Source organism: Scyliorhinus torazame, chromosome 2 (assembly GCF_047496885.1).
Source record: "Scyliorhinus torazame isolate Kashiwa2021f chromosome 2, sScyTor2.1, whole genome shotgun sequence".
Lineage (NCBI taxonomy): Eukaryota > Metazoa > Chordata > Chondrichthyes > Carcharhiniformes > Scyliorhinidae > Scyliorhinus > Scyliorhinus torazame.
In genome coordinates, this window is record NC_092708.1 from 142,527,029 (window position 1) to 142,550,901 (window position 23,873).

At 45.9% G+C, this 23,873-nt stretch overlaps 1 protein-coding gene and 1 long non-coding RNA gene across 2 annotated transcripts in view; one reads left to right on the forward strand and one right to left on the reverse strand.

Moving 5' to 3' along the window:
• Positions 1-218: 218 nt before the first annotated feature.
• On the reverse strand, positions 219-4,373 carry LOC140392517 (uncharacterized). Its single transcript, XR_011935384.1, has 2 exons — positions 2,686-4,373; positions 219-507 (listed from the first exon to the last, which is right to left on the reverse strand). It is a non-coding gene; the product is annotated as an uncharacterized lncRNA (long non-coding RNA).
• Positions 4,374-4,506: 133 nt separating this feature from the next.
• zc3h15 (zinc finger CCCH-type containing 15) overlaps positions 4,507-23,873 on the forward strand; it is a 47,655-nt gene continuing 28,288 nt past the window's right edge. Inside the window, exons 1-3 of the mRNA XM_072477736.1 lie at positions 4,507-4,686; positions 16,466-16,567; positions 16,946-17,054. Coding sequence (XP_072333837.1) covers positions 4,615-4,686; positions 16,466-16,567; positions 16,946-17,054 — 283 coding nt within the window. The 5' untranslated portion in view covers positions 4,507-4,614. The remainder of the gene's footprint in view (positions 4,687-16,465; positions 16,568-16,945; positions 17,055-23,873) is intronic.

Genomic DNA, 23,873 nt, shown 5'->3' on the forward strand with positions numbered 1-23,873 from the left:
AAGGAATGGTGTTTGTGAGAGGAGACAGAGGGAGCCGATAGGGTGGGAGGGTGAGGATGTATAGGTAGCAGTAGACAGGGCGGTGTTATGGGCGAGGCTTTTCAGAACCCCAAAATGTATCATGGAGTTCAACCAACCTCTCCCTTTAATGGATTTGTTGCTTTTCCAAGCACACGGCTTTTTCCCTAGGTGTGGGATTACAATTATGGACACGTGGGTTTTTAAACACAAAACACTGTTTATTCCATGAACTCAACTTAACATCTTAAATAAACATTGGATCTCTTGACACCCCTTACTTCAAGGATAACTCAGAAAATATCTCCCGGAGGGAGACTGTGTCCTGGCGCCCGTCGGGGTGTGCCACATAGGCATACTGCGGGTTAGCATGTAAGAGGTGGTCTTTTTTGGACCAAGGGGTCCGATTTATAGGTCCACACATGTTTCCGAAGGACGGGTCCAGGAACTGTCAGCCATGTTGGGAGCGAGACCCCGGAAGTGGACTTCCTGGAGAAGGCAAACACACGCTCGTGAGAGGTCTCGTTAGTCGCAGTGCAGAGGAGCGATCGGATGGAGTGGAGCGCGTCGGGGAGGACCTCCTGCCAGTGGGAGACCGGGCGATTTTAAGACTGCAGGGCCAGCAAGATGGCCTTCCAGGCCGTCCCGTTCTCCCTCTCCACCTGCCCGTTTCCCCAGGGGTTGTAGCTGGTTGTCCTGCTCGAGGCGATGCCCTTGCTGAGCAGGAACTGACGCAGCTCATCGCTCATAAAAGAGGATCCCCGATCGCTGTGGATGTAGGTGGGGAAACCGAACAGAGTGAAGATGCTGTGCAGGGCTTTAATTACCATGGCGGAAGTCATATCGGGACATGGGATGGCAAAAGGGAATCGGAAGTACTCATCAATCACATTCAGAAAGTACGTGTTGCGATTGGCAGAGGGGATGGGCCCTTTGAAGTCCACGCTGAGGCGTTCAAAAGGGCGGGAAGCCATCACCAGGTGCACTCGATCTGGCCGGTAGAAATGCGGCTTGCACTCTGCGCAGACCTGGCAGTCTCTGGTGACGGTCCTGACCTCCTCAATGGAGTAGGGCAGGTTGCGGGTCTTGACGAAAAGAACCGGGTGACCCCAGGGTGGCAGAGGTCATAGTGGAGAGCCCGGAGTCGGTCCACTTGTGCTCTGGCACATGTACCGCCGGATAGGGCATCAGGGGGCTCGTTGCGCTTCCCCGGGCGATACAAAATCTCGTAATTATAGGTGGAGAGCTCAATCCTCCACCTCAAGATCTTGTCATTTTTGATCTTGCCCCACTGTGTCTTATTAAACATGAAGGCAACCGACCGTTGGGTCAGTGAGGAGAGTGAGTCTCCTGCCGGCCAGGTAATGCCTCCAATGTCTCACAGCTTCCACAATGGCTTGGGCCTCCTTTTCGACAGAGGAGTGCCGGATTTTGGAGGCATGGAGGGTGCAGGAAAAGAAGGCAATGGGCCTGCCCGCCTGGTTGAGGGTGGTGGCCAGAGCTACCTCCGATGCATTGCTCTCCACCTGGAAGGGGAGGGACTCGTTGACCACGTGCATCGTGGCCTTGGCGATGTCTGCCTTGATGCGGTTGAAGGCCTGGCGGGCCTCAGCCGCCAGGGGGAAAACTGTGGACTGAATGAGTGGGCGGGCCTTGTCTGCATAATTAGGGACCCCACTGAGCGTAATAGGAGAGGGAGTTCCATGAGGGGGCCTATGGGGTTGGGCCCTAGGACTCCATTTTCCACGACATAGCCAAGGATGGATAAGCGGTTGGTGCGGAACACGCATTTCTCCTTATTGTACGTGAGATTAAGGAGTTTGGCGGTCTGGCAAAATTTTTGGAGGTTCGCTTCGTGGTCCTGCTGATCGTGGCCGCAGATGATGACGTTATCTAGATACGGGAAGGTGGCCCGCAGTCCGTACCGGTTAACCATTCGGTCCATCTCTCGCTGGAAGACCGAGACCCCATTAGTGACGCCGAAGGGAACCTGAAGGAAGTGATAGAGGCGGCCATCTGCTTCAAACGCAGTGTATTGGCTGTCCTCCGGGCAGATGGGGAGCTGGTGGTAGGCGAATTTCAAGTCCACTGTGGAAAAGACGCGATACTGCGCAATCTGATTGACCATGTCAGATATGAGTGGGAGGCGGTACACATCGAGCTGCGTGTACCGATTGATGGTCTGGCTGTAGTCGATGACCATCCTGTGCTTCTCCCCAGTCTTCACAACCACCACTTGAGCTCTCCAGGGGCTGTTGCTGGCCTCAATGACCCCTTCCCGCAGAAGTCGTTGGACCTCCGACCTGATGAAGGTCCTGCCCTGGGCACTGTACCGTCTGCTCCTGGTGGCAACGGGTTTGCAATCCGGGGTGAGGTTCGCAAACAGGGAGGGTGGGTTGACCTTAAGGGTCGTGAGGCCGCAGATGGTGAGGTGGGTAGGGGTCCACCAAATTTTAAAGTTAGGCTTTGGAGATGGCACTGAAAATCCAGGCCGAGTAACAGGGCAGCGCAGAGGTGGGGGATGACGTAGAGCCGGAAGTTGCTGAACTCTACGCCTTGGACGGTGAGGGTCGCAATGCAGTACCCCCGGATTTCCACAGAATGGGATCTGGTGGCCAGGGAGATTTTCTGGGTGATGGGGAGTACCGAGAGGGAACAGCGCCTTACCGTGGTGGGGTGGATGAAGCTCTCTGTGCTCCCGGAGTCAAAAAGGCAGGTCGTCCCGTGCCCATCGATCTTCACCGTCGTCGTCGCGGTCACGAGGTTGCGGGGCTGGGACTGATCCAGGGTGATAGAGGCGAGCTGCCGCAGATGCTGGGAGGTCCCAGGCTGGTCAGCGGTGGTGGAGGTAGCGGCGGGCGATGAACGGCCAGACGAGCAGGGGTCCTGTGACGTCGTCCAAAATGGCGGCACCCGCGGGGTGCACATGGCGGGCAGCATCAAGGATGGCGGCGCCCACGGGCCACACGTGGTTTGCGGTGAGGAAGATGGCCGCACGTGGCTTGCGATGAAGAAGATGGCGGCGCCCCGGGTCACACGTGGGGGGTGTAGGAACGCCGGGCCTGGAAACAGCGGCGACCGACCAGGCCTGGCAAACAGAAGCGAAGTGTCCTTTCTTCCCACACACGTTGCAAATCGCGGTCCGCACCGGGCAGCGCTGCCTGTGATGCTTGTTTTGCCCGCAAAAATAACACTTGGACCCGGACCCCCCAGAGTTGGCTGGCTGCCGCGTGGCGCAAGCTTGCGGTGAGCTGGAGTCGGCAGCTGGTGGGGCCCACAATGCCCACAAGGGTGCTGCGCGGTTGTAGGACTGAATGTTACGGGAGGCCACTTCTAACGAGTTATCTCTAATTAAAAGTTCTGTGTGCTGGACTGCCGAAACTGCCTGGCAGTCACAGTTCCTACCTAGGATGTGCAGGGCATGCCAGAAACTCCCCGGGGAGTTGCTGTCTCGTGGCCAGGAGGTGCCTGGCGTATACTTGATTTACTGGTCGAACGTAATATCCCTTCAGGAGCTCCATCGCTTCGGAGTAGGTGGGCGCATCCCGGATGAGGGGAAATATGTCAGGGCTCATCCGTGAATAGAGGACTTGGAGCTTCTGCGAGTCCGAGGGTTCCTCAGCGGCTGTTCTGAGATAGCTTTTGAAGCAGGCTAGACAGTGGTCAAAGGTGGATGTAGCATTGGCTGCTTGAGGGCTCAGCTACAAGCGATCACGCTTGATGAGATCCATCATTTAAAAAATCTTTGCTCAATAAATTGATGCACTATCAATTACCACAAAGACGAGAATAGTGGAACAATCGAGGCTTTATTGAGCAAAGATGTTGTGCCTCCTGTAGCTGGAACCAGAATGGCTGCAGCACATCAGAGCACACATATTTGTACGCCGCTTACTGGGCGGAGCCAGCAGGCAGGGATGGACCTCCAATATACGGGCCGTAATACATGTAATATACTACTAGTGGTGACTACCACAAAAGTCCAGAGTGATTCTCCTGCCAGGAAGGGGCTAGCAGGGCCCCGGAGTAGTCCTTGCAGCTCTGGCTGCCGACAAGGGGCCCTGCACTTCCAATCAGGGGTCCGTGCATGCGCATGGCGGCGGCCTGCCCGCACGACATGGCGGCCCCACACCGCGGACCAGCACCGATAAGATAAGCTCCCCCCGCCCCCCAGATCGCGCGCGCCCGCGGATCGTTGGCGCCTGATCGATAGCCTGGCCGTCTGTGAGCCCCGCCCCCCAGGGCTGCCGAGGACTGAGTCCGCAGCCACCACGCCGAGTTCCCGACGGGTGGGACCATGAGAGTACCACGCCATCGGGAACCCGGCCAGTTACACTTGGAGAATATCCGCGAGGGCCTCCGTCAATGGCCCCCGACCTGTGCAGCGTAGACCGCACGCGATTCGTGGGGTTTGCGCCCTGTCTCATGAGGCCCCGCCCCCTCCCATTGTGGTTGCCGGGGTTTCGGCGCGCGCATGCGCGAACCGGGAGTACCCACAATCCATCGCCGCCCCGCCACTTCCTCCGCGCGAGCGGATCCTTGAGTCCTGGCGGCGAGGCGGGCGCTTCACTCTCTCGCTGATTGACTGACTCGGAAATGCCCCCCAAGAAACCCACCAGCCAGCCCAACAAAAAGGCTGAGCAGAAGAAGAAAGAGAAGGTCATCGAGGTGAGCCGCCGGCATTAGAGAGAGAGAGAGAGTTCCGGCCTTCTGCTCTGCGGCAGTGCCGGTAGGCCCAGGGAGCCCATCCGGCTGCAAGAGAGAGAGTTTGGAGGGCCTGGCCCAGGGGTGGGAGAGGAGGCAGGCAGAGCCCGGTGGGGCGGAAGGGAACTTCCTGTTTAACCGCCCCCCCCCCCCGGCCCGGCAGCCCTGTGCTGGGTTGAGTCACCTGGCGGGGAGGGAGGTGAAGGGGCTGATCCTCACACCACAGCTCTGCCAGCAGCGAGGCAACTGTCAGCTTCCAGCTCTGATGAATGGTCACAGAAAAACGTTGCCTCCTGTTTTCTCTCTCCGCGACAGCGCTCTGGACTCTTTTTTAAAAATTCCAGCATTTGGTGTTATTGAGACAACTTTTGCAGCGGGGCCTGGTATTCGAATACCCCCCCCCCTTTTTTGCCCGAGTTTACCTCCAGCACGCGGCTGACTGCTAGTCACTTCCGCCTCTAATAAATCAAAACCCTCAGCCTGCTTACTTGAAAGATGACGGCGCCTATCTATTTTTATTTCGAAAGCAATAGCTGGGGCTGATTGAACCGTGGAAGTGACAGAAAGTGCTAGATATTCTCAGCAGATTTGGCAGCTCTTGTGGGTGGCGAATGTTTCATGTTGCTGACCCGTTGGAAGTATAATGAAAGGTCATCAACCTGAAATACTATTGGATTGAATTTGTTTATTGTCACGTATACCGAGGTACAGTGAAAAGTATTTTTCTGCGAGCAGCTCAACAGATCATTAAGTACAGGAGAAGAAAAGGGAATAAAAGAAAATACAATAGGGCAACACAACATATACAATGTAACTACATAAGCACCGACATCAGATGAAGCATGCAGGGTGTAGTGTTAATGTGGTCAGTCTATAAGAGGGTCATTTAGGAGTCTGGTGACTGGGGAAGAAGCTGTTTTTGAGTCTGTTTGTGCATGTTCTCAGACTTCTGTATCTCCTGCCCGATGGAAGAAGTTGGAAGAGTAAGTAAACCGGGTGGGAGGGATCTTTGATTATGCTGCTCGCTTTCCCCAGGCAGCGGGAGGTGTAGATGGCGTCAATGGATGGGAGGCAGGTTTGTGTGATGGACTGGGCGGTGTTCACGGCTCTCTGAAGTTTCTTGCGGTCCTGGGCCGAGCAGTTGCCATACAAGGCTGTGATGCAGCCCCATAGGATGCTTTCTATGGTGCATCTGTAAAAGTTGGTAAGGGTTAATGTGGACATGCTGAATTTCCTTAGTTTCCTGAGGAAGTATAGGTGCTGTTGTGCTTTCTTGGTGGTAGTGTCGACTTGGGTGGACCAGGTCAGATTTTTGGAGATGTGCACCCCATGGAATTTGAAACTGCTAACCATCTCCACCTCGGCCCCGTTGATGCTGACAGGGGTGTGTACAGTACTTTGCTTCCTGAAGTCAATGACCAGCTCTTTAGTTTTGCTCAGTAAGAAGTCTTACAACACCAGGTTAAAGTCCAACAGGTTTGTTTCGATGTCACTAGCTTTCGGAGTGCTGCTCCTTCCTCAGGTGAGGAAGGAGCAGCTTTTATTAATCCTCTAATTCCTTAGTTTTGCTGGCATTGAGGGAGAGATTGTTGTCGCTATACCACTCCACTAGGTTCTCTATCTCCCGCCTGTATTCGGACTCGTCGTTATTCGAGATCCGGCCCGCTATGGTCGTATCGTCAGCAAACATGTAGATGGAGTTGGAACCACGTTTTGCCACGCAGTCGTGTGTGTGCATGGAGTAGAGTAAGGGGCTAAGTACGGGGCCCTGGTGTTGAGGACTATTGTGGAGGAGGTGCCGTTGTTCATTCTTACTGATTGTGGTCTGTTGGCCAGAAAATCGAGGATCCAGTTGCAGAGTGGGGAGCCAAGTCTTAGGTTTTGGAGCTTTGATATTATACTAGTCCTGTTTCTCCCATTATTTGGCTAGTTGAGTGTAGAATCAGTACAGCATTTAACATTTCTGCATCACTAAATGTGGCTACTTTAATACCACATCTTATTGTGAGATGGGTTGATTCTGAATTGTTCCTTATTTCATAGGCAGGCTTTCCCGGGGGGGGTGAAAAAGACTGATTGAGGCGAGTATTTAAGTTTTGAATTGTTGATAGAATGGATTGAGAGAAAATGTTTCCTGTCGTGGGGAACAGCATAACTAGAGGTCTTCAATATTAAATAGTCACCAAGAAACCCAATAAAGAATTTGGAAGAAATTTCTTTATGCAATGAATGGTAAGAATGTGGAACTCGCAATGGGGAGTGGTTGGAAGGAATACTATAGATACATTTAAAGGGAAGCTAAACTAGCGTAAGAGAGCAGGGATGGCCGAGATGAAATGAAAATCACTTATTGTCACAAGTAGGCTTCAAATGAAGTTACTGTGAAAAGCCCCTAGTCGCCACATTCCGGCACTAGATTTAGATGATCAAATATATCTCCCCCAAGCACAAGGACATCTTCTCTTCCCCCCCCCCCCCCCACTGATAAATGGAACCCCCCACAACATGCATACGAGCAATCCCCCTATTTTCTCTGACCCCCATCATATAGGAACCCTTTAATTTGACGAAGAGTCATCCAGACTCAAAATGTTAGCCCCTTCTCTCGCCACAGATGCTGTCAGACCTGTGATTGTCCAGCATTTCCTTTTTTGTTTCAGATTCCAGCATTCGCAGTAATTTGCTTTTATAAATCCTCTAATTAAAAATGAGCGTCCTGCCTTTCCTGTGTTATGGGTGGGGTGGGGGGGGCGGAGAATCAGAAACCAAGAATCTTGCCGGTCTTGAGCTTTGGCACCACGTCAACATTCATTAGGACTGCCAAATCGGGCAAATGGCTTTGATTTTCCCAAAGTTTATTTGGATAAAATTGCAGCTGATCTGAGACAGTGTCAGACAAGCAGGAGCAGTTGGTTAAGGTCATTTTGGTACTGATTTAAGTCTTCCTCCTCTTGGGTTTGACGGAGAAATGTTGGGGCCAGCAAACAGCTGGAATAATTTTGCTGGGACAAAGGTATAATTGGTACTACGGTTGAGCAACAAGTTACAGGAGCATCCAAAAATTAGAAATTTTAAGTTGTGCTTGTAAGTGATGTGTGAAGAGTGTTTTATGGGGTGAACGTGGATTGGTGGAAGAAGGGGTAATGGTTGCAGAGAGATACAGTACAAGGAAGTAGTCAAACATGACCTTGTCAATGACCAGGATGATCGAGAAGTTGGGGATATTAGTGTGGTCAGTTTTTAGGGAAAGGAGAGAGGGTAAGGAGAACTGAGAAAGAGATTAAGTTACCTACAATAAGTCATTCATTGCAGAGGCTGACAGGATGTTTGAGGGTTGGATTTGGCAGTATGCAGCAAAGATTTTGCTTCTCGAAGAATTAGAAAGTGCTGGAAGAGCAGGGAGAAGGGTACAGTGAATTTGAGAGGCAAGTTGCAGCAGTAATAATTTGATCCGCGTGGATGATTAAAAGTTTAGCTAGGTTGGGAGCCTTTGCTCTGATGAGGTGTTCAGTCAAGGCTAAAGTATCTATGCAATCGTCCAGTGCAAAGTCTTGAATGTTTGAGAGTGAGCTGCTATTCTGGAGAAAATTATGGACGGGGTAGTAATTGTTGATTTGACAATGGGTTGTACGTAGCACATTGGGTGATTTGGTTAGGCCCCATCAGGTGTGCTGGATAAGGCAGTTAGCTGGTGAAAGAGGATGACCGTTGCGGCAGTGATGAGTGCTCTAGAGAGAACTACTTGAGACAGAAGTAAGATTTGCATTTATTACAACCTCAACACATCCCAAAGTGCTTCACTGCCAATTATATTTTTAAAATGCAGTCACTGTTGTAATGTTGTGAACATGTCAGTCAATTTGTACAAATATAATATAACCAGATAATCTGTTTTGATGGTAATGTTGATTTAAGGCTAAATATTGGCCAGGGCACAAGGGTAGCTTCCTCACTATTTACAATTATTTAATTGGCTCTTACATGCACCTTAGATGGCAGATGGGGCCTTAGTTTAACTGCCTATTTGAAAGATGGCACATCTCGACAGTGCAGCAGCCCCTCAGTACTACAATGAGATGTTTGTGCATAAGTATATGAAATGAGACTTGAATCCACAATCTGACTTTGAGGTGAGAATGCTGCCCACTGGGCCAAAGCTGACTATAGAAGTGTGAAGGGTTTATTCACTGGGGAGTCGAGCCTTTGCTGACAGAATAAAGTAGGAAAGATGTAGTATTGGGTTGAGGTGGAAATTGTGGTGGCAGGGGACGGAAGCACAATTGAGTGACATGAGAGGAATGGTCAAGGGAAAAGGGCTCATTAGAGCTGAAAAATGAGGGGACATAAGTGACTTCAGCAGCACTATATACCTGTAAATGGGCAGAGAATTTTGGTTACGTGGATATGACCGAAATTAGGCATGATATGGTCATAAAACTAGCGGAGAGAGAAAATTATATGATATAGTCTTAAGTGTCCAGCCCACATTATATACTGTCAGGACTTTTGTGATAAGACTTTGATCTCTGCTCTGTAGTTTGCCAGGGTATACTCCAGGAAGAGGAATATTGTAGATGTCACCTTTGACCATGACATTACTGATGAGGAAGGGAGCTTTATTAAGTGACAATATCAGATGTTTTACACCAATTTCTGAGAAAACTAGCTTTTTCTTTGACCAGTGCTTTTCATGTATCGTTGTACACCATTAATCAGAGGAGCCTGAACAGTACTTTTCATGTATCATTGTACACCATGTAGCCGAGGAGCCTGACCAGTGATTTTCATGTATCATTGGACACCATGTATCCGAGGAGCCTGACCTGTGCTTTTCATGTATCATTGGACACCGTGTATCCGAGGAGCCTGATAAAGTGACCGATTAAAGTTCTCCTTCCAGCGCAACTAAAGGTGACCCCACAAAGTCATTCAATCTGTCCTCTTGTACAACAGATTATTTCCCCTTTGCCTGTGAACCATGTCTGCAAATCTTTCCCTCTCTCATTATGTCTTTAACAACAAGGATGTGCATCTAGTTTGTGAAGCTCGTGTCGTGTTGTTCACCCTGGGGTAACACAGATTGCACACAATGCAATTAACGGATCAAGTATACATCAAACGAAGGAGTTGGTTCAATATGAGATTTATTGAACTCCAGTAACGAAACACACAGCTGCCTGTGGGTTGACTCTCTACTACCCTAAGTAAACTAAAGTTGACTTATCTAGACCAGGCTAGATCTGATCCACGTGTAGATGGTGCTGAATGATTTGTACACCCTGACTATCACTACAGCTATCACCAGTGGAAAGAGGCAGAGTGCTGATGCCTTGTGTGTTTAATAGGTGGAAGCCCCCCTCTGCTGTCCTGTCTTGTGATTGGTCGTGTTCTGTTCTGTATATTGATTGGCTCACCTGGGTGTCTGTCACTGCCTGCTTTTGCCTCATTATGTGCATGGGTGCATATTATGACATCCCCCTTTAAAAAATAAAAAAAATTGTCAGCTGCTTAGAGCAGAAATGACAAATTTACAAGAGTAACTATATACAAAATCGGTGAGTGGATGGATATGTACATGTAAAGTGACTAGCGTGCCGAAACATAACAGCATATATATAAGGAACTATTCAAGTCCAGTCGTTGAGGCTGTCGTTGGATTCTTGTGGACTGCCTGAGAGGTGGAGGCGGAGATGATGGTGTCTTGACCGGTTGGCATGCAGCCAGGCTGGTGGCCTCATGAAGCGAGGTGTCCAAGTCGGGCAGAGTGACATCTGGGAAAGTGAGATCCGGTGGTGGGCAGGCAAGTTTGCGTAGCGCCCTTCTGTTGCGCCTTGCAATCGAGCCATGCGAACTACGAACGACCTGGGAGCAGCCTGTCTAACCACAACAGCAGGAGCTGACCAGCCGCCACCAGGCAACTGAATGCGAACAGTGTCCTTCGGAGAGAGAGCTGGCAGATCCGTAGCTTGAGCATCATATGTGATCTTTTGCCTGGTTCTGATCTGCTGCATCTTTTGCATCCAGGTCAGGTACATGAATGGCCGGAACAGTCATCCGCAGGTTACGATTCATTAGGAGCTGTGCCGGAGACACACCGTTGGACAAAGGGGTTGCCCTGTATGCCAGAAGAGCAAGATTGAAGTCTGAAGCTGAGTCCGCAGCCTTACAGAGCATCTGCTTCACGACGTGGACCCCTTTTTCGACCTTCCCATTAGATTGTGGGTAGTGCAGGCTTCAGGTGATGTGCTGGAAGTAGTATTGCTTTGTGAATTTGGACCATTCTTGACTATAGAAACAGGGACCGTTGTCGCTCATGACCGTGAGCGGCATTCCATGCCTGGTGAATGCCTCTTTGCAGGCCTTTATGACGGTCCGGGATGTTAGGTCCGATAGTTTCACTATCTCGGGGTAGCTGGAGAAGTAATCAATTATCAGGACGTAGTCACGCCCGTTGGCATGAAAAAGGTCCACACCAACTTTAGACCACGGAGAGGTCATGATCTCATGCTGGTGGAGCGTCTCTTTGGGCTGAGCAGGCAGGAACCGCTGGCATGTCACGCAGTTGAGGACCATGTTTGAGATGTCCTCATTGATGTCGGGCCAGAGACAGCTTGCCAGGCCCTGCGCCACACTTCTCAATGCCGAGGTGTCCCTCGTGTATCTGCGTGGGCACCAAGCTCTGGAGGCTCGTATACAGTGAGGTTATAACATGAGGATTTTGAAACTCAGCTGGTTAAGTGAGGATTGTGGGGAGATTGGTATTCTTGCAGTTTTTAGGTTTACAACAAGAAGGTTGTCAGGGCTGAAAAGTGTAGCAGCAACGAGGAGAGATTGGATAGGTTGAGGTTATTATCCTTGGAACAAAGAAAGCTGGGGAGTGACTTAATTGAGGTGTACAAAATTATCAGTGATAGAGTGGACATAAAATTGTTTCCCTCGGTGGAGAATTCTTGAACCAGAAGACATAGATTCAAAATAAGTGGCAGAAGGTGTAGAGGAGACAAAGGGAAGAACGTTATTATGCAAAAGGTTGTGAGAGTCTGGAATTTTCTGCCCAAGTTGGGGCTGGATAAGATGGGCTGAATGTCTTCCTTCTGGGCTGTGACATTTGAGTTCCAGATACCTGCTGAAGGATGTGGGTTGAAATATTCTGGGATGTGGGTTGAAGAATTCTGGGAAAATTCCTTTGCACTTCTGAAGGTGATTTAACAAAACGGTTCCAGCAGATAATTGACCATGAACTATATCACTTAATATTCCCATATCCATCTTGTACACAATGAGAAGAACCCCTTCCAGTTCCATTTTCAATGTTTGCAGGGAATCTGCACCTGTTGCTCAAGGTAGCAATTTGTTCCAGAGACCAATAACTGATAAGAGAAACCTTGCCTCTAACTTAGGTCTGTGCTTTGAGAACTTGTATTCCTAACCTCACGTTTTGTCTAACTTTTCAAATAATCTGTTCATATGTACCATAATCTAGTGCAGTGGTGGACAACCTGGGCAAGTGAGTGGACCTCCTTCACCTCAGTGGGCCACAAGGTTGAAATCAAGCTTGGTTCACGAACCATGACCCCATGAATAAGATTAAGTACATTTAATACATGCCGAATATTTCATAATGAGGTTTAGAAAATGCTTAATCATTAGTAGGACTATCAACTTTAAATTGTTAAAAACAAAATAAATATTTACACTTGGCTACAGAGAGAGCACACAGCTCTCACAGTCAGTGTTGTGGGCAATCAGCAAGCACCTTCCCTCACTTGCCCTTGCTTCAAGTGCATATTGCCGTAGTTATACCAGTAGGAAAAAATTGTGAAAATGGAAATCAACAGAATGAGCAATCCTGTACCTGGGCAACGGTCAACAATATATCTCCTGGGTGGTACTCCGAACCCAGATGGGCTGCATGTGGCTCTGGACTGTGGCTTACCCCACCACTAATCTAGTACATCTTTCTTTTAAATACTTGAATCAAGTCTACCCTTTGCCAGAAGTTAAAGAGGAGCAAACACCTTGGGGTAATTGTGATAACGAAGGGTTTTATCTTGGATATTAATTTAGTGGGACGGCAGAGAAAATGCTGTAAAATTTCAGCAGGTCTGGCAGCATCTGTAGGAAGAGAAAAGACCTAAAGTTTCGAGTCCGATGGCTCTTTGTCAAAGCTAACAGACAGAGAAAGTGGGAAATATTTATACTGTGGAGTGAGAATGAAAGATGAGTCATAGCCACAGAAACCCAGGGAAACCGGGTGCTAATGGCCACCGAAACCAAGGGGAAAGAGTGCTAATGGCAGTCCCCAGAGAGAACAAAAGGTGGGAAAGGCCAAACAGCAGAGAAACTAACATCAGAGGATGAACTGTCAATGTGGGGGGAGGGGAAAGGGGAAGCAAAGAGGAGAAAGGTGGATAAGATTGGGGGGCGGGGAATTAAATACATATTAAGAAAGAAAGAAATGGTAAAAGACAGTTAAAATGAAATGGGATGAAAACAAATGGGTCGAGGTGGGGTAGAGCTGATCATCTGAAGTTATTGAATTCGATGTTCAGGCCAGAAGGTTGTAGCGTGCCTCACCGGAAGATGAGATGTTCTTCCAGTTTATGTTGAGCTTCACTGGAACATTGCAGCAGGCTAAGAACAGACATGTAGGCATGTGAGCAGGGTCTTCTGTTAAAATGGCAAGCAACAGGAAGGTCAGGGTCCTGAATGCACACAGACTGAAGATGCTCAGCAAAGTGATCACCCAGTCTGCGTTTGGTCTCTCCAATACAGAGGAGACAACATTGGGAGCAGCGAATGCAGTAGATCAAATTGGAAGAGATGCAAGTGAAATGCTGCCTAACCTGGAATGAGTGTTTTGGGCCTGGGTTGTTAAGCATGGAAGAGGGCAGGTGTTACACCTGCGATTGCATGGGAAGGTGCCATGGGTGATGGGAGAGGTACTGGGTATGGTGGAGGAGTGGACTCGATTGTCTTGGAGGGAACGGTTTCTTGCGGAATGCTGACAGAGGGAGTGATGGGAAGATGTGTTTGGTGGTGGCATCACGCTGGAGTTGGCGAAAATGGCGGAGGGTTATGCTTTGCATGTGGAGGCTGGTGGGATGAAAGGTGAGAACGAGGGGGACTCTATCCTTGTTCTGGGAGGGAGTGGAGGGGGCGGGGGTAGTGGCGCGGGAGATGGACCGCACACTGTTGAGGGCCCTGATCACAACTGTAGGTGGGAAATCACGGTTGAGGAAGAAGGAACACATTTTTGAAGCACCATTTTGGAAAGTGGCATCATCGGAACAAATGTGACGGACGCAAAGGAGTTGAGAGAAAGGTGCGGAAGTCAGAGAGATTTGGGCATGCAGGTCCACAGATCTTTGAAGGTGGCAACACAATTGGACAAGGTAGTCAAGAAAGCATACGGAATGCTTGCCTTCATTGGACGGGGCATCAAGTATAAAAACTGGCAAATCCTGCTACAGTTGTATAGAACCTTAGTACGGCCGTGCTTGGAATATTACGCACAATTCTGGTCGCCACACTACCAGAAGGATATGGAGGCTTTGGAGAAGGTGCAGAGCAGGTATACCAGGATGTTACCTGGTCTGGAGGGTGTTAGCTATGTGGAGAGGCTGAATAGACTCGGACTGTTTTCATTAGAAAGACAGTGGTAGAAGGCTGGCCTGATGGAGATCTACAAGATTATGAGGGGCATGGATAGAGTTGATGGGCAGGCACTCTTTCCCAGGTTGGAGAGGTCAGTCACCAGGGGGCATAGATTTAAGGTCTGGGGCAAAGTTTAGAGGAGATGTGCGAGGCAGGTTTTTTACGCAGAGGGGGGTGAGTGCCTGGAACACGTTGCCTGGGGAGGTTGTGGAAGCAGATACATTAACGGCATTCAAAAGGCATCTTGCAAATACATGGATAGGATGGGTATAGAGGGATACGGCACAAGGAAGTGCTGAGGGTTTTGGCAAAGGTTGGTATCATGACCGGCACAAGCTTGGACGGCTGAAGGGCCTGTTCCTGTGCTGCATTGTTCTTTGTTCTTAAGATGGTTTTGGTGGTTCTTCAGGGTACTTCATTATTGATCCAAACATCTCTAGACAGGGTGTTATCTAGGTGGGTGAATTTTGTCAGTAGCCTGAACGACATGACTATCAATTACGTTGATAGGTGAGTGTAATCCTTACCTGGAGCTAATTGAAAGAATACCTCTGTCTTAAACTGATAGTTTGCCAAATTGCAGGCAAGCTGCTGCAAAGTGGTTCATGAAAGTGGTTTGCAGATTATCCTGTAAGGTAGCACACATTAAGGAAAAAATGTAAGTTCACAAACCAGTTCTTTCAGCACCTTCATTTTAGCATGTCATCTTCTGAGGCCGAAGAGCTTGCTGTTTTTCCTGAATCTAATCTTGACTCTGCCTTTGCAATGATTCAAAGCCTAGCAGAAAGCAACGCAGTATAATAATATTAGGGTGAACTTTATCTAATACCATTTGTAACCACATGGAGTTGTACCAACCTTCCAACAGTCTAACAAGTTGCTTTCATGGAATTGTTTGCTAACTTCCAAAATTTTATCCAGTCACCCAAACTTGGGAAAGAAGTTCCCCAAATAACCGTTGCAGCAACTTTTAATGTATTTTCTCTGTCAACAAGGACACAGTAAAAGTCTACATTTTGCACTCTGTTTTTTCAGGAGCAGTCTTGCCACAAACATCATGTCAGTTGTGCTTGTTACCCATTTTTCTGGGAAAAGTTCCACTACACATTGTGCTAAATAAAGTTATGAAACATTACTCTTGGAAGGATCTTTCCAACGTTGACAACAAAAGAGATTCTGCAGTGATAAAACAATTTCCCTTAAGCAGTTGAAACATGTTTGAATTCCTGGAGCATCTTTCCTGAATGCCACAATGTTGAAATAATTTGTTTAACAAAGTAGGTGCTACTGGCTTTATGCTTTATATATCTCAGCTGGAATAAGATCAGAACCAAAAGCTTTCCTATTTTGAGAGCAACATATGACCAGAAGTTGGTATTAAGAATGATAAGGCTGCGTGCAGCACATTTTATTTGGAGCACGGGGCCACTGTTGTCATTTCTGATGCCACATTTTCCAAAGGTGGCCCATTCGGTGTTATGGTCTGGTTCGACATGAGTCTTGCAGTCACCCATGGTGTTTTTTTTATTCTTGTCATCTCTCGAGTATCCCATGATCTAGATCTTCCTAGAATTTTGATCTTGTGCGGATTGACGATCATGGTTAGTGCATAGATGCTTATTTTCCGAAAGCGTAACTAAGCACTGTGTCAATTTCATAAGTTATTCACAACTTTTGTTTTCATCATTGTGTATATTTAAAGTGATGGGGCATGTGTCCCTGCATGTAGTTCCTCACAAGTTAAATAATCCAAATAATAAATAATCCAAATAATACTATCTAATGAACCAGTGGATACATTGTTGTTCAGGATGAATTTATTTAAGAAAAACATAGAATCTGGAGCTACTCTTTTAATAGGGTCTTTTCACCTACTGGAAGGAAGCTGTGTTACTGTGACTCTGTCTTTATTTGCTTGAACACTAGAAAAGGTGAAAATAGCACTGGATCCAACTTGGTCACCAAGGCAATGAATGGAGAGGCACTAACATAATATAACTTCCACCATAGGTGAAGGTGAGGCAGGTTGCATTATGAATGCTGTTCATCCGCTTAAACTTTATATGTTGCCTTCTTGCTGTTCCAGGATAAGACCTTTGGGCTGAAGAACAAAAAAGGAGCAAAACAACAGAAATTTATCAAAACTGTCACAAATCAAGTCAAGCATGGACAGCCAGGTGGAAAGCAGGTACAATGAATTACATGTTGAAGGTCTAAGTTGTGGAACATGTGGGTGCCTTTAATAGAAAAATTTGGACAACATCTTTCAAGTTTCTTTAGAAGGTTATGCTGGGGAATGCTTTCAGCTCTTGTAATCCTTGAAAACCTGAATATCAGTAACATGTTAAATTATTTGAAATGAATGGATAACTTCAAACGATCAAATAGTTTTAAACATCTAGATATGTTAGACGAGAAGAGATTTTATTGAACTGTGAATTAGGCAGGTGAATTCTCTTTTGTATTGGATCTGGAGCAGGAGGAAATAGATATAAACTATAGTGCCCAAGCAAATTAAGTGTGCACTTGTTTTGCTTTTTGAAAGATTGTTTGTTTTCTTCTATAGATACCTTTTGGTGAAGAAAAGAAGTCCAAGAAAGATGATAAAAAGAAAGAACTCCAAGAGCTGAATGAACTTTTTAAACCTGTAGTAGTTGCTCAAAAGATCAGCAAAGGTATTTTTTTTACTGTTTGTTAACTCTCACTTCAAAATCTAAATCAAAAAATGATGGAATTAGTAATGATACAATCTCCTTAGAAACTATTCATTTTTAGAAATAAGAAATAAATTTACCAGTGACTGATTCAAAGGATCACATATCAGGATTCTATGTTTTAAGACTATTACGATAACAATACACTAAGTGATGTTTAGTCTGTTAATTTTAGTAGGTAGCTAATACACTAAAGTATAGAAAAGGTATTCCCTAGTAACAACACAACTGAAAAACCCATGACTAGGTTCTACATTACACTGTATTCTCCACAGAATTCTAATCTTGTAGTTAAAATTCAAAACTCCTCCCTGCTCTAACAGGATCTCTTCTTCCTGCTTCAACAGGATGAATCTTCCAGTGTCCTTTTAAACAAAGTTCCCTTCACTCAACAAATTAAGCTTAGTTGAATGGACTACCCCATGCAAAAGGTATCCTCTGGTGATTCTGTAGTATTTAATAACTCTTCATGCCCTTGTTCCCTTGAATATAGGTTCTGTCCTCACCATTGATTCTCTTGGTAGTTAACCCAAAAGCAGTCTTCCAACATTTGGCATAGCAGCACCTATAATGAGTCAGCTTCGCCAAAACTCTTGGCCTTTACCCCCCCCCTCCCGCTTTGAGAGTTTGCAAACAGTAAGAACAGCTGTCTTCTCTTTCCTGTTTAGGATGTTAAAATATGCACCTTACTTTCAATAAGTTTCGACCTGGGCCTTTGTACCCATGGCAACCAGGTCACATGGGTCTGTCTCCGAGCAAACTTGTACGAGGTCACATGCTACTTTCTACCTTGAATTAAAAGAGTGCTTTAATCGTAACCATCTTAGTGTCCAGCAATAATAAATGCTGTCAGATAATTAAAATACTATAATTACCCTCAACTGGTTCAATGCTCTTCCTTTTACCACAATGTTGGTAGAAGGGAATTGCTGGAGTCCATTATCAAAGATTTCATAGCACAGCATTTGGAAAGCAGTGGTGTAATCAGACAAAGTAAGCATGGATTTACGAAAGGAAAATCATCCTTGACAAATCTAGTAGACTTTTTTTGAAGATGTAACGAGTCGAGTTGACCAGGTAGAACTGGTGAATGTGGCTTATTTAGATACTCTGAAGGCCTTCGACATGGTCTCACATAGCCGATTAGTATGTAAAGTTAAAGCGCATGAGATTATGGTTAGGGTCTTGAGACGGATAGAAAGCTGGTTAGCAGGCAGGAAGCAAAAAGTTGGAGAAAAAAAAATTCTGATTGGCAGGCAGTGACTAGTGGTGTATCACAGGGATTTGTGCTAGGACCGCAATTGTTCACATTATATATTATTTGGACGAGGGAACTAAATGTATTATCTCCAAATTTGCAGATGATACAAAGTTGTTGGGAGGGTGCGCAGTGAGGAGGATGCAGAAATGCTTTACCGGTATTTGGAGAAGCTGAGTGAGTGGGCACATGCATGGCAGATGCAGTATCATGTGGATAAATGGGACGTTATCCACTTAGGTAACAAAAATAGGAAGGCAGATAATTATTGACTGGGTATAAATTGAGAGAGGTGAATACTCAGCAGGACCTTGACGTCCTCGTGCATTAGTTGCTGAAAGTAAGAACGCAGGTACAAGCAGTAAATGGTATGTTGGCCTTCATAGCGAGAGGATTTGAATTTAGGAATAGAGATATTTTACTGCAGTTGTATAGGGCATTGGTGAGGCTGCATCTGGAGTATTGCGTGCAGTTTTGTTGTCCTCCTGAGAAGAATGTTTTTGCTATGGAGGGAGTGTAGCGAATGTTTATCAGGCTGCTTACTGGGATGGCAGGACTGTTCTATGAGGAGAGACTAAATCGGTTAAGATTATTTTCATTGGAGTTCAGAAAAGTGAGGGGATCTCTTAAAATCTTAGAAAATTCTACGGGTGGCAAGGTGGCGTAGTTAGCACTGCTGGCCCACAGCACTGAGGAGCTGAGTTCGATCCCGGCCCCGGGTCACTGTCCGTGTGGAGGTTGCACATTCGCCTGTGTCTGTATGGGTCTCGCCCCCACAACCCAAAGATGTGCAGGTGGATGGATTGGTCACGCTAAATTGCCTCTTTATTGAAAAAAAGAAATTGGCACCTTAAAATCATTTTTTTTAAACTTCGAGAATTCTAACAAAATTAGACAGGGTAGATTCTGAAAGAATGTTCCCGATGGTGGGTGAGTCCAGAACTAAGAGTCATAGTTTGAGGATAAGAGGTAAACTTAGGACTGAGGTGAGAAGAAATTTCTTCACCCAGAGAGTGGTGAATCTGTGGAATTCGCTACCACAGAAAGTAATTGAGGCCAAAACATTGTGTAATTTCAAGAAGGAATTAAATATAGCTCTTGGGGCTAAAGGGTCGAGGGATATGGGGGGGAAGGCAGGATCAAGGTTTTGAACTTGATCAGCTATGATAATGAATGGTGGAGCAGGCTCGAAGGCCCGAATGGCCTCTTTCTGCTTCTATTTTCTATGTTTCTATGTATAATAGTTCTTCACCAACATTAATGCCAACTACTTTAGACACAAAATGGTCATAATTAAACATTGATTTGCCAGTGGTCAAAGCTGTACAGCTTGACATTTTGTCTGAGTTAATAATTTACCTGTAGATATGATTCATTGATCCAACTGCCTTAGTACAAGAAATGTATAATTACATTTGTTACAAATACACAAGATCAATGATGTCTTAATCTGCAATTATAAACATTATCTCAAAACATACAAACTATAGTTTTTACTTGCTCTCCTTTAATAGCACACCGAGCAAAAGTACTCCGGGTTTTTCTTTCTCCCCATAAATGATATTGTTCCCATTTATGAACACTTTACATCAGTTATTCACTGTCTACTCATCAGCTTCTGCCTGTCTACTGCCTTTGTCTTTGATATGGTCTATAGCTTAGAATTATGGGCATATGGAATAGTAACGCAGAAGGAGACCGTTCAGGCATTTGTGTCCTTCACTCCCTTATCTCCCACACACTCTGCCTCACTTTCTCCATGGCCCAGCAAATTCTTTCTCTTTGGGTACTTCTCCAGTTCCCTTGTAAAAACCTCGACTAGCTTCCTGCAACACACTCTGGTAGTGTATTCCAGCTCCTAATCACTCTGCACAAAACCGTTTACCCTCATAAAACTATTGATAATTTTGCAAAACACCTTAAGTCAATGTCCTCTCTTTCATTCCCCTTCTCCCAAGATGAATAGCTTCTCCCTATCTATTCTGTCCAGACCCATCATGATGCTGAACATTTCCATCAAGTTCTCAACCTTCTCTTGAAGAATAGCTCCGCTCCAATGTCTCTAATATATCCACTTAACTGAAGGCTGTCATCAATGGAACCAGTCCATAATTTTCTTCTGCAACCTCTCTTAATTCCTTCACGTCCTTCCTGAAGTGCAATGCCCCAAATTGGACATCCTACTCCAATTGAGGCCAAACCCACAGTTTCATAAAGATTCTTCATAACTTCCTTGCTTTTGTACTTGATCGCTCTATGCATATGCTTGATCCCATCTGCCTTTTTAACTAGATTCTCAAGTGGCCCTATCAGCTTCAATGATTTGTGCACGTATAGCCCCAGTCTCTGCTCTTGAACCCTCTTTAGAATTGTACCCTTTATTTTATATTGCCTCGTCTTTATTCTTCCTACCAAAATGTACCACTTCACACTCTGCACAAAATGTTAATCTGTCCCTGTGCCCACTCTCTCCACCAGTCTATTGATGCCCTCTTGAAGTCTAACATTCTGCTCAATGGTTCACAATACTTCCAAGTTTTGTAAAATCTGAAAATTTTGAAATTGTCCCTGCATAGCTAAGACTAGTTCAATAATAAATATCAAGGAAGGTAGTCCTGTCACCAACTCCTGGGAAACCCCATTGTATAACTTCCTTAGTCTGAAAAACGGCTCTGCTCCCCTCTGATTTCGTGTCATTCAGCCAGCTTCACATCCATTTTTCCTTTTATTTCATAAGCTTCTCCTTTGCTAGCATGTCTGTTTTGTGGCACTTTTCAAATGCCTTTTGGAATGCCTATGATGCTGTGTACTTGATTCTAGCTGAACTGGTTGTGATGATACATTTATTCAGAACTGGATACTAGTTGCAGAGCGTAATACACTGAAGAGACTCATGCACTATTTGCCTGGTCATCTTTGACTGCCTGGCAGTCACACCGTTACTCTGCCCGCACCCCCTTAAGCTGCAGGGTAACCACATCCAAAAAGATGCACTTTGTAAAACTGTCGTGGATGTAGCACAGTGTCTCCAGCTGCCATTTGTGCTCTGAAACCCAGTGCTCTAGTCATTCCAGCTCATGACACACTCTGCATATATGGTTCTCCAGGATACGAGAAGCATCCTGGAATTCTTACAAGCAACATTGGTTTATGAGGTGCCCTGCCATACCCCTATTTGACCAATTAGGTATGAAATATTAAAGATTTGTATTTTTTAAGAATCTCACTGGATGCTTGCTAATCAGCACCTTCCCTTGTACTGACATCACTTTTAGCTTTTGTTATCATGCTCCCTAACACTTGCGCTCACTTTGCACTGCTGCTACACCCCCAAAATCCTTCAGGTACACCTTCCTTCCAGGCTCTCCAAACAGCTCACATTTCCTGCTGACTTTGATTTCCTCTGCTGACTCCCAGCCACCACTTTTACCTGTTGGCCTCTGGTCTGGAACTGTGTTTTCTCAGGCCCACTCTCTTACTTGCCCCATACCTTTCCCAATTATTACACTATCTTTCATGTCTGTTTCCCACATTGTTTTTTTTTCTCCTATTTCAGCAGCAACTGCAGTGCAGCATCGCAGGACATTGGGCCAGCAGGAATAGTGCACCATATCAGTGTTTCTGATTCTTCAGTTCTTCATAGACCTGCACAGACTTGGTAGGGAGAGAAATGTGTTTCAGAAATCAGCTGGTGACAGTAACTACATTAATACAAAGGATGTATTAACATCCAAAATCCTCTGCCCCCAAACTCGAGCCCCACCTCTAAAGAAAAACATATGTTTGTGATAATGTTGAGAATTCTGGAAGTTCCATCACATAATAACAAAATGAAAGCCCATAATTTTAACCATAACAAACATTCTTTTCAGTTTCTTGGTAAGCAGTTGTTACAATATTGAATCTTTGCCACTAGCTACATTGTAACCCATGTATGTGTATCTTACATTGGTCTTTGTCTTCCTGTGCATGATTCAATTATTGCTTGTGCAAATCTATAGTTCATTAACGTTTCTGGGCAGAGGCAGAAAACGGCAGTAGATTTTGTGACTATAATATTGCAGTGTAGGAATTGCCCTGCCATACAGTGACCTAAATCAGTAACTCCAGCAGTCATTGCCACACATGAACCATTTTGACATTAGGAAAATAAAGGTAGTTTTAGGGGAATTAGAATTGTATTGGTAAACATGCGAAATACAGTAGTTTTAAGGATTAATTGAATGCTTCTGTGCCTGGAAAGGTAAAACCTATAGTTGGATTCATGCTGGACAAAAGTGTTTGCATGTTGGTTGAATTCCAGTTGTGTTTATATTGAGCTTGGAGAGGGCTATGACATGAAATATAAAAAGGCATAAGCATGTGGGTGTTGCTTAGCAAATGGGGTCCTGTGAGAGTTGAGTTAAAGAAACAATAGCAGTAGCTAGATTTAAATTGGGACAGTGGACTTCAGAGATGACTGGAACATTTTGATATTCTAAAACAGTATGGAAATTGAGCGTTAATGAAATGAATGAAAATCGCTTATTGTCACAAGTAGGCTTCAATGAAGTTACTGTGAAAAGCCCCTAGTCGCCACATTCCGGCGCCTGTTCAGGGAGGCCGGTACGGGAATTGAACCCGCGCTGCTGGCCTTGGTCTGCTTTACAAGCCAGCTATTTAGCCCACTGTGCTAAGCGTTAAAGCAATTGTGAGCAGTTTACACAGCAATCAAGACCAATAAATCCTACAGGGGTTGGTGTAAAATCCTGGACTAGATTCGCTATTAAAAGTGGAGAGAAGCTCGAGTTAGATTAATTTGTAAAACATGAACTGTAATTCGGAATGTAACCACTAAGGGAAACCATCATTGTGAGAAGGTTTTAATGTGTGTTTTGGGGAGTGGCATTTGGAGACACTCGCATGACAATCCTCTGGGAGGTGGCGGGGGGGGGGGGGGGGATTTTCTTAGGAGACATCCAGAAATATTCACTTGGGGGCAGCACGATGGCGCAGTGGATTAGCCCTGCTGCCTCATGGCGCTGAGGTCCCAGGTTTGATCCCGGCTCTGGGTCACTGTCCGTGTGGAGTTTGCACATTCTCCCCGTGTTTGCGTGGGTCTCGCCCCCACAACCCAAAGATGTGCAGGTTAGGTGGATTGGCCACGCTAAATTGCCCCTTAATTGGGAAAAATGAATTGGGTACTCTAAATTTTTTTTTTTTTAAAAAGAAATATTCACTTGGGGTTCAGAGTGCTCGCAGTCATCTTGTGAGCTTAAAAGTGACTTTGTGTTAATGAGGCCATTGTATCTTAAGATGTACCTTGTAATCTTTGTTAATCCTAAAACCCATGAATAATTGTTAAGCGAAAGGGGGGGTAAAGGAGTATTATATCCAAAGGAGTATTATCTTTGTCAAAACTAATTAGCGATCCTGCGACTTGTTCTTCCACATTTTATTAAAACAATATAAACGTTACGTACAGTATTTTGAGCCAGGAGTCCATTCTGGGATCTTCCTGTCTAGTTATAATATTAACCGGG